Consider the following 15,354-nt stretch of genomic DNA (forward strand, 5'->3'; position numbering starts at 1 on the left):
AATTTTTGCAGTACTTCCTTTTTGTTAGCTCCAATCGCAACCCTCTCTCGATTGCAATCAATGGACTCATCACTTGCATGTCATGTTCAGGTTTGAGCCACATGAAAGCCACAATTTTCGATTGTCATCAGGATGAGAAGGAGTGAAACATTTAGCAACATATCTATAGAATTGATCTAAGGTCACAATATCGTTCATTCTCAATTCTATGGCCAATTTCAGAAATTCATAGCTGTTGCAAGTGGACTTTTCAATAACACTTGATGCCCGTGGTAATGCATGATCATTACATTTTTCAATCATAGCTCCATATTTTCCAATGTCATCTTTTGGCATGTTTTCATATTTCACAAGAGAGGCCACTAATTGAATGAAGGAATCATCTTCACATTTCGAGGATGCAACGAGTTTTGTAATGGTTGATGGGAGTTTTTTCTTTTTTTTCATCATTTCGTTTTTTTCATCTGAAGATCCTGTTACCATGGCTTCAGTATCAGTATCGCCATTTTCATCTTCGTCAAAGAGTGTTGAGTCCGTTGATTTCTCATTGGTTGCATTCGATTGAATAAGGTCCACTTTCACAACCGAAAGATCGTCATAATCGAGATACATTTTGTATAAATCTCGTCCTTTAAACGACTCGGCATGATTGGTCGAGGTGTGATCCAATATTTCATGTAACGGATAACTCTTATTTGCTTTAAATACCTTGTCCAATCCCTTTAAAACAAAATTCTTTCCACTCACTTTTGCATGATACTTTTTCAAACGATCACTCGTTGTCCAATCGTCCACATGTGTTTTAATAATTCGTAATAAATCCTCTCTATTGCTCGGAAAATATAATTCAGTACCAAAGGTAATTCCTGGATAAAAGTCATCGGTTCCAACGGCCCAATAAATCCGCAATTGTTTGATGAGTTGTTTAAAATTTTGAGTCTTTTTAGGCACTCGAGTTTTCATTTCAAATCGATAATACTCTGAAGAATCACTCACTGCTACAGCAATTTGTTCTCGATTACTACGCTCCGCTTTCTTATTACAAGCATCCTGGACCAAATGACTCGACGGCACATGATAACATTCTAACGTTATGAACGATCCAGGAGCAAAGATATTTCTCCAGAGAGGATCATCACTCTCTGTTGTGCAAGGTGGTGGTTCTTTTCGTTTCTTGTGGCCAGACACTGGCACAACTGCAGGTAACATGTTACGCTCAGTTGCAATTTTTTTTGAAAGCACTAACTTTTTTAAAGTCGTGACTCGAGTGAAGATCCTTTCCGTGATGACGTTCCATCCATGATTTAGAAATCAGGGATCTTTTATTTTGTAATTGGGATTGCTTCCATAGAGCTCACGATGCATATTCAAGAATCGATAAATAATAGTGGGATCTGTATCGAGAGCATAGTCGTATGACTTTCGAAGATAATGTTGCCATCCTTTAAGCCATGACAACAAGCCACGTTCCATAAGTTCTCCCATCAAGGAGAGGAAATCCTTGTCCATGCTGTCACACGATTCAATCAAGCCTTCCAATGAAGTTGATGAAGAAATCGAAGAATTCTTTTCAACAAGCTCCTCCAACGTCGCAAGGTTATTGTTTTTACAATAGGTTAAAACGCATGTTTCTGAAATGTGTCCATGTTGATAGAGATAGACAATTAATCGTTGCAGGTCAGAATCGCTCGAATGTGAAGCACTCACAATTTCATTCAGCTTATCTTCCACAAGTACTAATGAAGGATTAGATTTTGACTTTTTCTTGCGTGGCTCTGATATCGTCAATGCATTATCTTGTGACGCCATGATTGCTGGCGGGGAATGTGGATGAGAAAAGTCACTCATGACCAATTCATTACTCATCTCTGAATCGTCATCATCACTACTTTCTGTACTGCTGGTGTGTAGTGCGCGGTTGCCTTGTTTTTTCCTTGTGGTGGTTGATGAAGATGGTTGACCATCATCACCTATATTTCCACTAATTGTGTTTCGTTCTCTCTTCTTTTGTAAATTCTGTTTGCTCTTCTCTTCCTGTTGAATCTTTTGTTGCAATTTAATCGCTCGTGGATCATTCTCATCACACAATCGAGGATTATACGTCGGCGGTGATAACAGTATTAACTTTCGTTCTCTATTCTTAAAAGAATCGTGATAATTTGTAGATGAGTTTTTGATAAGTACAATCAACGAGACCACGTCTTGTTTGGAATACTTGACTCCATTCAATTTAAATCCCTTTCCATTCACATTGACATGATATATTTGATTATTTTCATCTTCAATATCTGGTGCAATCTTTTTCAGTATCTCGATGAGTTGATTCTTATCCACAGGAAAGAATAAATCTCCATCCCGAGTGGAAATCCCTGGATACAAGTAACCACTCTCGACATGCAAGTATAGTCGTAAATTCTTGAGTAGAAATGATCCATTCTTGAGTTGCTTGGAAACTCGTGTTTTCATTTGGAATACATCCTTGTATTGTTCGTTTTCAATTTCCTTCATGGTTTTACGTCCGGGTTTTTGATTGTACTTATCTTGCAAGATATGTTCCGATGGTACATGATAGCACTCCAATTCTATGGCACCATCTTCTTGATTGGTTTGTGATTGAGATCTTGCATGAGTGGTTGTTGTTGTTGAAGATGAAGCGTTCGATGATGATTGTTGTGCGTTGTTTGTTACTTGAGCCTCGAGTGCTTTGGTTAACAGTTCGAGGCCAAGGGGTATCATTGCAAGTGATCCTGAACAAATTTTTTTGCATCATTAAACAGCCATCTAAAAAGTTTTTTGTAGTTTTTTACAATTTCATCTAGCGTAATGAAATGAAAATAAGACATGAAAAAACATATCAAGGTTATTTTTAGATGTGGAATCCACACTGCTCTTAGACACGTTGTTCACACGCACTGACTGCTTTTAAATGACCCTCTTTCATGCCTTGCTTTCGTTTGTGGATTGTCAGCCATTTGAACTCAAAAGGTATCGCGACAACAATGAGCTCGAGTTGTTTCAACGAAATGATCATTGTTTATTCTTTCAAGACAGTCTCTGTCATGAATTCCATGACCTGATCAAAGCAATGAGAACATTCATCTTCTCCTGGAGACATTGATCTGGGACTCTTTGAGGTTAGACATTGTGAAAAGTCAATCACAGAGAGTTGATTCCATGCCTCATCGTCCTCCAGCCCATCAATAATAAAAGAAGGAACTTTCTTTTCCAAGCATTGGTTGAGAGAACGTTTACAGAAATGTGTGGTGAGAGCATGAGAATAAATAATGGCCTCTCCCAAGCATGAATGTCCTCCTGGATGTATCTGAGCATCTGATTTGTTGATACAACTGTCGAGGATTGCACGCTCTTTTGATGCATGTTTCTGTGAAATTTCGTGCAACAATTTCGAGTTGAGATCTGACGTGTTGCCAGTATTAAATTGTGGTTGACTGACTGAATCATGCGTCGTATGGTCATCATTGGTCTTTTTTCTTAATTCGTTCACAATGTTTGGGAATAATTGCTGAAATGATCCTTTTTGAGTTAACAACCTTTTGTGAGCAGTTAACTTGTTAAACATTTCAGCAAGTGCATTGTCCTGATGAAAACAATAAACTACTCGATCATAATCGATATTTAACGATGGTAAGTTAGAATACGATGCAAATTGTTCTTCCTCTGAATCTCCTCTTTGATTAGCTGGAGTATCATCAGTGTTCCTCCTCATTAAGCTCCAATCCACTAATTCATCTCCCATGCACGCTCGTAATCTATGTTCGCTTTGAGACTCGTCAGGCCTGCCAGCAAAAACTTGGCACATGACACACGCATTTTCTAAAATCATATCCTTGAGAGATTGATACTTGTTCTCATGCTTTCGTTTCTCTTCCGATGATAAATTATTCGCTTTTCGATTATGGTAGTCTTGATAGGGATCTTTTCCTGATACATGTTCGGAATCCACATGTTCTCTCAGATCAATCAATTTGTTCAATGCTTTGTATTGTCTAACTTTTTCAGCACAATTGGCATGAGCCTGGAAATTCCGATAATAAAATAATTGTTCATCGGATTGCAAAACTGTTTCAACCCGAGGCGCCGAAGAGTGTGAAGATGTCCATTGTCCCATTTTTTTTTGTAAAGTCCATGAATCTCTTTGCGAAATTAAGAGTGACACAGAGCGCGTTTAACTCCAGCTAAAATTTGCAGGCCATGTGTCATTTTAATTTTGTAAAGATCTGACAATAATATCTTTTCGAAATTAAGAGTGCCACACAAGGTACGAGACACGCAACCAACCCACCAACAAACTTTGGCTCGAGTTAAACCACCGTGAGTCATTTAAGATTTAATGTTAAATTTACTCTCTACACGAAATTATCCATGTTTTTCAAGCCATATATTTCAATGGCAACGTGTATTTTACAATGTATTTACATGCTATTTTCTCTCAATGCAGATCTAAAGTATAACAATTCCATAATAGGGAAGCACAACAAGTATCCAAACCACAACAATACGTTTCCGAAACGTGTTCCCTTAAGCTTCTCAGTAAAGTAGAAGAGTGGTACTTGAGCAATAACCATTGTGAAAAAGTAAGGTCTAAAAACTCTAAACGTCATGATTAACACATATTCATGAAGAACTGCAGTAACAAAGAATGTGGAAAGTGCTGCCCAAACTTTGTTAAATCCTTTCACTCTTCTCATAGATTCGACATAAATATGACGTGACATGAACTAAGGAAAGCGTTGTTAATTGTTAGCATTATTATTATTGTTAGCATGAAATACATTGTTGTCACGAACAACCTACCTTCAATACTGGTCTATTCCATAATCTCCAATATTGAGAAACACTTGTTGCGTTCCACCACTGTAGTCATACCATGATCATTATTTCATTGTTGGAAAGTTAAAAAAAACAATTCATACTTTGATCAAACTCAAGTCATTGATGGACTTACCTCAAGATAAAATTCACGATCTGCATATCTTACGAGTTCAGCAGTGGCATTCAAGAAGCAATGAAAGACACAATAAAAGAGTAACATCCAAATAGCCATCGAGGGAATTGCCAAATTAATGATAAGATCGTACCAGTCATAGGATTCTATTTCTCCCAACAATGGAGCCATATATTTTTGCATGATGAAATACATAAAGAGACAAATCACCAAACCACCTCCATATTCTCTAATCACAAAGACGTATGAAATATGGGGCGTTCTAGGAAAGTTGATTTCGTATACTAAACTTGGAATTCTGATATAATCCACATAATCACAGGCCAATAAATACAATTGTCTCCAGGTTGATAACTTTGGATCGAGTCTAATTTTCTCGTAACGAATGTTAAGAATGGGTTTGAATCTATTCTCCTGATACTTTCCAGAATAAAACATTTCTTCTCTAAAGTATCGATTGGTAATGAAATAACTATGCATCTTGAAACTATTCACAACAATTTGACATGCGAGTGCAGTTCTACACATGGCACTTAGACGATGAGAAGTGAATGCTAGATAGGATGGAACTCCAAACAAAATGGCTTGAGCCAATACATAAATTGTACAATTCACAAACTCCATGAGTGGGGAAAGCCTCTTCTTTTGAGCGTACTTGATGAGAAGAAATTCACTCGTCACCGAATACACAAAGTTAAACGCAACGATGGCACCCCATAACAGCATTAAATATTCAATACCTTGCAACAAGTGAGTAAGAAGTGTAAAATCAATGAGATAACCCTCACTCCTCCAATTATTGTACATGATATTTCCTGACCAAGTGACCAGCAGTAAGCCAAATAAATTTAAAAACCCCTCACTGCTCTTAGCGTGGAATATGGATTGACGTGGCTGCGGAGGATGCGGAAATTGTCCAACACGTAGTTCTGGTTTATCTGAAGGTTCCGAACCTTCAGAAGAAAGTGACGATACTTCTTCCGTTTCCTCGCAATGTGTTTTTCCAGTAGGGTTCAGTATGGAAGGAAGTTCAGGTTGGGCGTGATGAGTGGTTTTGGTTGATGTTGTTGTTTTGGAGGATTGACTGGGTAGGTCATTCTCATCTTTGGTATGAACTGTTAATATCGGAGTATGGTTGGTTGCTTCAGTAGAGGATGTAGGAGTTGATGTCTTATCAATGGGAGGTGTTGAAGAAGAGTTGACCTTCTTGGTACCCTTGTTTTTCATTTTCAAATTGTTATTATTGTTTTCAATGGCCAACAGCTGTTTGAGTTTTGATTGGACTGTTGGAGATGGGTTATACAACGAGTGGCTTGTGCTGCTTGTAAGATGGCTATGAGAAAGGTTGCAACCACTTCGGGCTTTTTTTGTTATTATTAAACTTGAGGTAACAAGTGATGTTTACACCAATTAACACAATATCCATTTCGGGGCGTCAAGTAGTAGAGGAACCAACAAAGTCTGAACGTGTGCTTGATAATCCGAAAGAGTTTAAGGAAGCTAACAACAGGTTGAAAGAGAGAAAGTGGAATGAACCGGTGACTTCATTTTCCAAATAGCTTTTGAGCAATCCGACACCAGTGGACTTCAATTTTGTGAGAGAGAAGGACGACCACTGTTTGTTTTGTGGGAGAATATTGTTATTGAGGCCTCTATTATACGCGCCAAGGGGACTATTCGAACTTTTCCCCGCTAAAACTAGACGTTACACCGTTATGCTCAACAATTCAAACATTCCCTCCCTTCAAAAATTCACAACTCAAAAAAAAGCTAAACACTTCACTGTGCAAGCACCTAGTAGTAGTTGAAGCAGCGCTCCGTCAATTGGTACATCCATTGCTGTCATCATTTTCCAATCTACCTTTCCTTTCCATAGGTAGGATTTATTCATCTAGATTGTCATAGTTTGTGTGATTCCATTTCAACACACCCGCAACCTGTTCGATTATTGTCATCATACTCCGTCCGTAGTATTACTTTACATTCATTGCCAGTTCAATCATAAGACTCGCCGTCTATTAACCAGTTAGAACCATGTCATCCGACTCTTCCAATATTTTGGTCGTGAAACGAAGCCAAGAACGAGAGCCCTTCTCCAATGAGAAGATTAGAATTAGACTCCAAGACCATGTGAAAGGTCTCGAGCATATTAATATGGACTCGATTGTGGAAAAATTGAGATCCGAAATCCACAATGATATTACCACAGAGAAACTCGACAACCTTCTCGCAGAATGTATTGCCTATATGGCTTATAGCCATCCTGATTATTTGAGACTTGCTGGACGAGTGAAGATTTCATCTCTCCACAAGAAGACAAAGGCCACCTTCTCTGAAGTAATTTCCGATTTACGTAATTTCATTCATCCAAGAACTGGATTGCCATCTCCATTGATTTCCGAAGAGGTTTTCAATGTTGTTCAGCAACACAGCGAAACTCTCAATGCTGCTGTCAAGACTGAGAGAGATTATCAATTTGACTACTTTGGCTTTAAGACTCTTGAAAGAAGCTACTTGCTGAAACTAGGAGATGTCATTGCCGAACGTCCTCAACACATGTTCATGCGTGTGAGTTTGGGTATTCATGGCTCCGATGTTGAGAAGGCTATTGAAACCTATGAATTACTCAGCACTGGTATGTTCATTCATGCCTCTCCAACTCTCTTCAATGCAGGTACTCCAACTCCTCAAATGAGTTCTTGCTTTTTGGTGGCCATGAAGGACGATTCCATCTCGGGAATTTATGATACCCTCAAGACTTGTGCTTTAATTTCCAAGAGTGCTGGAGGTATTGGTCTCTCTGTTCACAACATTCGTGCCTCAGGCTCTTACATTAGAGGTACCAACGGAACTTCTAATGGACTCATTCCCATGCTTCGTGTTTTCAATGATACTGCCCGATATGTCGATCAAGGAGGTGGCAAACGAAAGGGAGCCTTTGCCGTTTATTTGGAGCCTTGGCATTCCGATATTTTTGATTTTTTAGATTTGAGAAAGAATACAGGCAAGGAGGAAATTCGAGCTCGAGATTTGTTTTTGGGTTTGTGGGTCAATGACTTGTTCATGGAACGTGTTAAGGAGGATGGAAATTGGTCTCTCTTTTGCCCAAATGAAGCTCCAGGACTTGCCGATACCTGGGGTGAGGAATTTAATCAATTATACACTCGTTATGAGAATGAAGGTCGTGCTCGTCGTGTGATTCGTGCCCAAGAGCTCTGGTTTGCTATTATTGAAGCACAAATTGAGACTGGTGTTCCTTACATGCTTTATAAGGATTCTTGCAATAGAAAATCGAATCAGCAAAATCTTGGTACCATCAAGTCTTCGAATTTGTGTACAGAGATTATTGAATATACAGCTCCTGATGAAGTCGCGGTGTGTAACTTGGCCAGTATTGCTCTTCCAAAATATGTCAATGAGACGACTCGAACCTACGACCATCAACGATTGTTTGAAATTGTCAAGATTGCTACCAAGAATTTGAACAAGATCATTGACAAGAATTATTATCCAGTTGAGGAAGCCAAAAAGAGCAATATGAGACATCGTCCTATTGGTTTGGGAGTTCAAGGATTGGCTGATGCCTTTATCAAGATGCGTCTCCCATTTGAAAGTGAAGAAGCCAAGGTATTGAATCGAGAAATTTTCGAAACGATTTATTTTGCTGCATTGACTGCAAGTTGTGAAGTTGCCATGGCTGAGGGACCTTACGAGACGTATGCAGGAAGTCCAATGAGTAGAGGTATTTTCCAACATGAATTTTGGACCTCTCAAGGTGAGCCTTTCGAAGGAAAAACCATCACAAGTGGAAGATGGGACTGGGAAGGTTTAAGACAACAAATTCTCAAGTTCGGAGTTCGTAACAGTTTGTTGGTGGCGCCAATGCCAACCGCTTCCACCAGTCAAATTTTGGGCAATAACGAATGTTTTGAACCATATACTTCGAATGTGTATACGAGACGTGTTCTGAGTGGTGAATATCCAGTGATTAATAGACATTTAGTGTCTGATTTGATTCAATTGGGAATGTGGAATCCAACGACTGTGAATCAAATTATTGCCAATAGAGGTTCTATTCAAAACATTGATGGAATTCCTGACGACATTAAGGAATTGTACAAGACTGTTTGGGAAATCAAACAAAAGAGTTTGTTAGATCTTGCTATTGAGAGAGCTCCATTCATTGATCAATCTCAATCACTCAATGTCTTTATTGCAACTCCATCCATCTCGAAAATGTCTTCCATGCACTTTTATGCTTGGAGTAAGGGTTTAAAGACTGGCATGTATTATTTGAGAACACAACCAGCTGCAGATGCCATTCAATTCACAGTGGATCCAGCCATGATGAAGCAAAACAGTAGTGTCTCGACTGCTGCTGATCAAGAGCAAGAAAAGCCAGCATCCTCCACTCAAGAACAAGTTATTGTGTGCCGAAGAAAGAGAGGACAACCAACCACTGGTGATGAAGAAGAATGTTTGGTGTGTGGTGCTTAATCGTTCAATTGGATTATTGGATCATTGGATGAATCGATAGGCTCACTAAATGGACCGTCTCAACCAACAGATCTCAATTTTTATCAGCTTGTGTACATTTAGCTCACATTTACACTTTAAGTAGTGCATGGTGTGAGTGAAATAACTCTCTAAATTATTATCAGTAAATTTATATATATTTCCTTAGAATTGATTTGTTTGAGTTCGTTCCTTCACCCTGTCCACATGTTTGAAAATTAAAGGCAATTTTTCTTTCGTTAATTGGGCCAAACAAGAGAAGGTTTCTTTCATGGACTTTTCCATCGGGAATTGAGATGTCAAATCCAGCAATAAACAATTCTCATTCGGCACAGTCTCCTTCTTCTTTTGACCACAACAAATAATGCATGCCTTATTGTACTGTTGACAAAGTTTGGAAACCCATGAAACCACTTTTCCTCCTTCCGATTGATCGTCGTAACATCCCTCACCTGTGAACACAATATCAGCATCCGTGATATGTTTCTCTAATTGACAACTCATTCCAATCATTTCAATTCCTTTTTTCAATTCTACTTTTCCGTGAAGAATTGAATAAAATCCACCACTGTATTGAGTGTCAAAGTCCCAAATGAATGATTATGTTATGTTCGCCAAGTACCAAGTATGTTACAGATGGTTAATCATTCAAAATATTTCACAACAAAAAGCCTTACCTTATTCCACCTGCTGCACCAGCTCCAGGCATGTCCGCAATCTCGACCCCAGTCTTGTCTCTCACTAATTGTGCAAATCGAATCATTCCCTTCTCAAGTATTTCACGATCTTGTGGAGATTTGACTCCTTTCTGCTTACTAAATGTAAATGTTGCTCCTCTCTCGCCTACCAACGGATTATTGACATCACATGCAATATCAATGGTTAAATCTCTGTAGCGATAAGGTAATGCATTACGATCGAGTGTGAAATCTGCGAGATGAACTAAATGTTTTCCATAAAAAACAAACGAATTTTCGAGATTATCTTGAAAATCAGTGTTGTTGTTGTCGTTCGAATTGTAATTATCAAGAAAAACAAAATCTTTGATACACCCAAGAGCACTCAAACATCCAATTCCTGCATCATTGGTACACGAGCCACCAATTCCAAGTAAAATGTGAATATTATCATTTTCATTGTGTTTCAATAAAATGTGTTTGATTAAGAGCCCTTTTTGTGTGAAGAACAATTTCCAAATAAATTTGCAAAATGTCAAAACATTGTGTCACACCGTTCATTACTGAGCTCTACCTACCTAATGGATATGTGGTTGTTTCAAAGGGATTTCTTTCTTCCGTTCGTAATTGTTCCAATCCACACACAGTAGCCATTTCCAATACATAGATGTGTTCTTGGGTATTCAATTCATTATCATGAATATGTTTTTTATAGTAATAAGGGGCTGGAACTAGCTCATGTCTTCGAGAATGCAACGGATGCCGAACAGGAAAGAATTCCAATTGATAGTCATTGGGATGATTTTGCTTGATCGATTCTAAAAAACTAATAAAATTATTTTTCAGATCATCAATATTATTAAAATATATAAATAAAATCATTGTGGAATTGTATATTCCAATAATTTTGAAATCATTGGGAAATGGTGCGATCAATTCGAGAAAATATTATTCCATCACACCAATTGACATAATAATTAATAATAAATTATTTAAAAAATGCAACAATCATCATCTCTAACAAAATATTCTTACCCTTCTCCTCCATCGGAAAGTGGAATATTCATGAATTGCGATTGAAATTGCTGTGATTGAGCTGCTCCTTGAAAAGCCAGAGCAATGGCTTCTCCACATTCTCTACTTTTTAGACTGTCTTTGAATTTATCAAAACACGTGAGAACTTTAAAACATCGGTGTTGCATTGTATATTCAATTTTTTAACTATTTTTCCATTTAAAAAATATGCGCCAAAAGTGCAACGATCGTTGCTTCTCTCCTTTTTCTTTTATTAAGGATATTGAGACAAAGGAATATCTCTCTTTGGACCAAAAAATTGATCTTATTATTGAGACTCTAAGCAAGAATTACGAAAAGGAAAATTCTAACCACAAAATATCATACCCGACGTGGGTTAGAAAGGATAAAACCAAGATCCTTCTTAATGCTCTTAATATTTCTCCTTCTGAATCGTTGGAACTTTTTCCTGATTTTGAGGAACTGGAACGATTTCAGTCTTGCTTGGGATATTTATGTAGTAGTTTTGAGAGAAATGATATTCAAGCATTAACTTTAAATTTACAGAATGCGGTACAGATGATGCAACAATATTCGTTAGAGTGGAATGCATCGTCTGTTTTGTCATTAATTTCTTCCTTATGCCAAACAAAAAACATTCTAGCCTGTAATGGCGAAATTATGATAACAGGGATTTATAACTCGTTATTCAACATGCTCTTTACGAAAAAGAAAGATCTTGTTCCTCATGGGTAAGTTGAAAGATATTTAAACCTTTGCTGATTCTGAAATGAAACATTTACAGAGGCAAAGTACTAGAGATACATTTAGAAAATGAATTGCCGTATTTTAAAGTGAAATGTGATTCTTTCATTACAGACAAAACTGCAACTGTTGTGTATCACATTAGAGAGGATAAAGATAGTGTTGACACGGAATGGGAAACTCTGTCTTCAGATGGATGGAAGTTGATACTCACAATGCGAGGACTGTTGAACAGAAACATTCGACAATACAAGATGAGTAGAGATCAATTGAAAAAGCATAGTTTCGTATTAGGAATGATTACAAACAAGAAAATTATTCACTGCTTTGTGTTGCAAGCGAAATTTGATGAAAACATGAATATTTCCTATCATTTAAGCAAGTATACGTTTGGTGTGGATACTTGTGATGATTTAATTCCATTAGTAATGTTTCTTTGCCAATATATCCGAGACTACATTCCTGTGCGTACATGGCTGTCCAAAGAAAACGTGGAAGTGGGTCATACTTCGCTCAAGAGCCCTCAAAAGCTTGTGTCAGTTGCTTCTACTGTATTTAGCTCTACTTCTCGACACGCCTATCAATTAATACATGGAAAACCTGTCAGGAGAGTGCACGACTCAGGCAATGGCAAGTTATTAATTGCCAAAACAATCAGTGTATGGAAATTAACGGATTCCACAGAAAATTATATCTACCAAACCTTACTTCGAACAAATTACTGTCAATACCTTCCAAGTATTTTATCTTATCACAGTGACGCTGTTGAATTGGAACATTTGAGAGAAATTAATACTCACACATCTTGGGAAGAAAGTTCTATTCTTGCATTACTGTCAGATGTGACAAGTGCATTGAGATTTCTTCATGAACACAATATTTTACACAGAGATGTAAAACCTACCAACATTTTACTTAGGGAAGGAGAAGGTGAATTTTTCTGCTTTGTACTTGCAGATTTCAATCTCTCATGCCATTTTCAAAGAATTCAACACCAAAACAAAGAGGTCTTGCTTGATTTGAACAGTAACAAAATTATTAATGAGAAATGTGGAACTGGAGCGTTTTGGGCACCTGAAGTTGAGAATGGAGAGAGTTACAATGAAAAGATTGACATCTATTCTTTGGCTCTCACTGTCCTCTATTTGTTAAATCCTTCACTATTTCATGAAACAAGGCTGTTAACCAAAGATTACCATGGCATGCTTAACACTCTACAAATGAATATTGGGCTGCAACTTCTCTTAGGCGAAATGCTTGAGACAGAGCCTTCTAAGCGACCCTCTGCACATGAAATTGAGACTAGATTGTCCAGCCTCATGTCAGTGAACGATGAGTGAGTTTTTTTCACCATCATTCGAACGATTGTAATCATCACTGGTATCTTTTCACCTTGGTTAATGTCGCTACCATTAGATTCTCGTGAAGTAAGACTTGTTCTTGTGACTTGAATGTGCTCCATCACGAACAATTCATGGAAGATGGAAAAAATATGCATAAGAGACAACGACCACATTTTCAGGACCTCTCTTCTCCTTTTTCCTTTATTAAGGCCATTGAGGATAAGGAATTGCTTTCTATGGACCAAAAAATTGGTCTTATCATCGATACACTGAGTCAGAGCTTTGATAAGTCCAATTTACCCAACATTTCATATCCTTCATGGGTAAAGAAAGATAAAACCAAGACTCTTCTTTACTCTTTGAATATCATTCCTTCGGGATCGTTGGAATTTCTTCCAAAGACGGAGGAGATGAGGAGATATCAAACAAGAATCATGGATTTATGCACCTATTATGAAAGCAACGACATTAAGAAATTAATGATGGAATTACCTGAAGCAGTGAACTTGTTTCAAGAATATTCACGAGTTTGGAACGAAACATCTATTTTATCATTAATATCTGCCTTATGCCAAACCAAAAACGTACTTGCATGTAACGGTGAAATTGTGATTACTGGGACATACAACTCGTTATTCAATACGTTGTTTAAAAAGAAAAATCTTGTTCCCCATGGGTAAGCTATTCTTCAATAATGGAGCATTTCACTAATCTGTTATTTAATCAAAAGAGACAAGATATTGGATATTCGTCTAGCAGCGGAGTTCCCTTACTTTAAGGTAAAATGTGATTCGTTCATGACAGACAACATAGAATCTGTTGTTTATCACATCAGAGAAGACAAAGACAGTGACGAAAGTGATTGGGAATCGACCTCTTCTGATGGATACAAGGTGATCGTAACAATGAGAGGGCTGTTAAGTGAAAACATTCGACAGTTCAGGATGAACAAAGATCAATTGCAGCGTTATTGCAAGATGACAGGCATGATAACAAACAAAAAATTCATTCACTGCTTTGTTTTGGAAGCAAAATTTGATGAACACATGAATGTTTCTTACCATTTATTCAAATATGCGTTTGCTGTTAACTTACCTGATTTAATTAGATTGGTCATGTTTCTTTGTCTATATATCCGAGACTTCATTCCAGAGAGTGAAATTATGTCCACTTCTGATTACGTTGAAGTGGAAATGTCACCATTCAAAGATCCACAAAGGATTATGGAAGTGGCATCCACCGTCCTTAGCTCTAAATCTCAAGAAGTGTACAAAATGATACACGGAAAACCTGTAATGAGGATGCTTGACTCCAAACATAGCCAACTGTTTGTTATGAAAACTACAAGCGTTTACAAATTAACCGATTCTACAGAAAATTATATCTATGAAACCTTACTTCGAACAAATTACTGTCAATACCTTCCAAGGGTTTTAACTTTCCATCATGACGCTGTCGAATTGGAGCATTTGAGAGAAATTAATACTGTCACATCTTGGGAAGAAAGTTCTGTTCTTGCATTACTCTCAGATGTGACATGTGCATTGAGATTTCTTCATGAACACAATATTTTACACAGAGATGTAAAACCTACCAACATTTTTCTGCGAGATGGAGAAGGTGAATTTTTCTGCTTTGTGCTTGCAGACTTCAATCTCTCATGCCATTTTCAAAGAATTCAACACCAAAACAAAGAGGTCTTGCTTGATTTGAACAGTAACAAAATTATTAATGAGAAATGTGGAACTAAAGCGTTTTGGGCACCTGAGGTTGAGAATGAAGAGAATTATAATGAAAAGATTGACATCTATTCATTGGCTCTCACTGTCCTCTATCTGTTAAATCCTTCCCTTTTTAAAACTTGCTTGTTTACCAAAGATTGGCTTGGAATGAGCACGAGCTTGAACATTAGTGCTGGACTGCAAGGTCTCTTAAGTGAAATGCTTGCCATCCAACCTTCTAAGCGACCCCCTGCACATGAAATCGAGAACAGATTGTCCAACCTCATGTCCGAGAGCAATGAATGAGACTCAAAATTCGAGCTTAATTAAATCCAAATACACTAGTGCTGTTT

At 37.6% G+C, this 15,354-nt stretch overlaps 8 protein-coding genes across 8 annotated transcripts; 3 read left to right on the forward strand and 5 right to left on the reverse strand.

Moving 5' to 3' along the window:
• Positions 1-69: 69 nt before the first annotated feature.
• On the reverse strand, positions 70-1,209 carry C9374_001594 (uncharacterized protein; the record flags this gene model as incomplete). Its single annotated transcript, XM_044690918.1, has 1 exon — positions 70-1,209. One exon carries the CDS (start codon positions 1,207-1,209, stop codon positions 70-72), a length of 1,140 nt encoding a protein of 379 aa, XP_044551254.1.
• Positions 1,210-1,311: 102 nt separating this feature from the next.
• Positions 1,312-2,736, reverse strand: C9374_001595 (uncharacterized protein; the record flags this gene model as incomplete). Its single annotated transcript, XM_044690919.1, has 1 exon — positions 1,312-2,736. The coding sequence occupies one exon, from the start codon at positions 2,734-2,736 to the stop codon at positions 1,312-1,314; it is 1,425 nt and encodes a 474-aa protein (XP_044551255.1).
• A 298-nt stretch (positions 2,737-3,034) lies between these two features.
• C9374_001596 (uncharacterized protein) lies at positions 3,035-4,129 on the reverse strand (the record flags this gene model as incomplete). The annotated part of the gene is made up of 1 exon (XM_044690920.1): positions 3,035-4,129. The coding sequence occupies one exon, from the start codon at positions 4,127-4,129 to the stop codon at positions 3,035-3,037; it is 1,095 nt and encodes a 364-aa protein (XP_044551256.1).
• A 304-nt stretch (positions 4,130-4,433) lies between these two features.
• On the reverse strand, positions 4,434-6,193 carry C9374_001597 (uncharacterized protein; the record flags this gene model as incomplete). Its single annotated transcript, XM_044690921.1, has 3 exons — positions 4,434-4,739; positions 4,816-4,875; positions 4,967-6,193. 3 exons carry the CDS (start codon positions 6,191-6,193, stop codon positions 4,434-4,436), a joined length of 1,593 nt encoding a protein of 530 aa, XP_044551257.1.
• Positions 6,194-7,000: 807 nt separating this feature from the next.
• Positions 7,001-9,463, forward strand: C9374_001598 (uncharacterized protein; the record flags this gene model as incomplete). Its single annotated transcript, XM_044690922.1, has 1 exon — positions 7,001-9,463. The coding sequence occupies one exon, from the start codon at positions 7,001-7,003 to the stop codon at positions 9,461-9,463; it is 2,463 nt and encodes an 820-aa protein (XP_044551258.1).
• Positions 9,464-9,646: 183 nt separating this feature from the next.
• C9374_001599 (uncharacterized protein) lies at positions 9,647-11,360 on the reverse strand (the record flags this gene model as incomplete). Its single annotated transcript, XM_044690923.1, has 4 exons — positions 9,647-10,049; positions 10,159-10,651; positions 10,737-10,984; positions 11,194-11,360. 4 exons carry the CDS (start codon positions 11,358-11,360, stop codon positions 9,647-9,649), a joined length of 1,311 nt encoding a protein of 436 aa, XP_044551259.1.
• A 40-nt stretch (positions 11,361-11,400) lies between these two features.
• On the forward strand, positions 11,401-13,277 carry C9374_001600 (uncharacterized protein; the record flags this gene model as incomplete). The annotated part of the gene is made up of 2 exons (XM_044690926.1): positions 11,401-11,924; positions 11,978-13,277. The coding sequence occupies 2 exons, from the start codon at positions 11,401-11,403 to the stop codon at positions 13,275-13,277; spliced, it is 1,824 nt and encodes a 607-aa protein (XP_044551260.1).
• A 152-nt stretch (positions 13,278-13,429) lies between these two features.
• On the forward strand, positions 13,430-15,307 carry C9374_001601 (uncharacterized protein; the record flags this gene model as incomplete). The annotated part of the gene is made up of 2 exons (XM_044690927.1): positions 13,430-13,956; positions 14,011-15,307. 2 exons carry the CDS (start codon positions 13,430-13,432, stop codon positions 15,305-15,307), a joined length of 1,824 nt encoding a protein of 607 aa, XP_044551261.1.
• Between the last annotated feature and the right edge of the window lie 47 nt (positions 15,308-15,354).

This window comes from Naegleria lovaniensis (assembly GCF_003324165.1).
Source record: "Naegleria lovaniensis strain ATCC 30569 chromosome Unknown tig014, whole genome shotgun sequence".
Taxonomy (NCBI): domain Eukaryota; phylum Heterolobosea; class Eutetramitea; order Acrasida; family Naegleriidae; genus Naegleria; species Naegleria lovaniensis.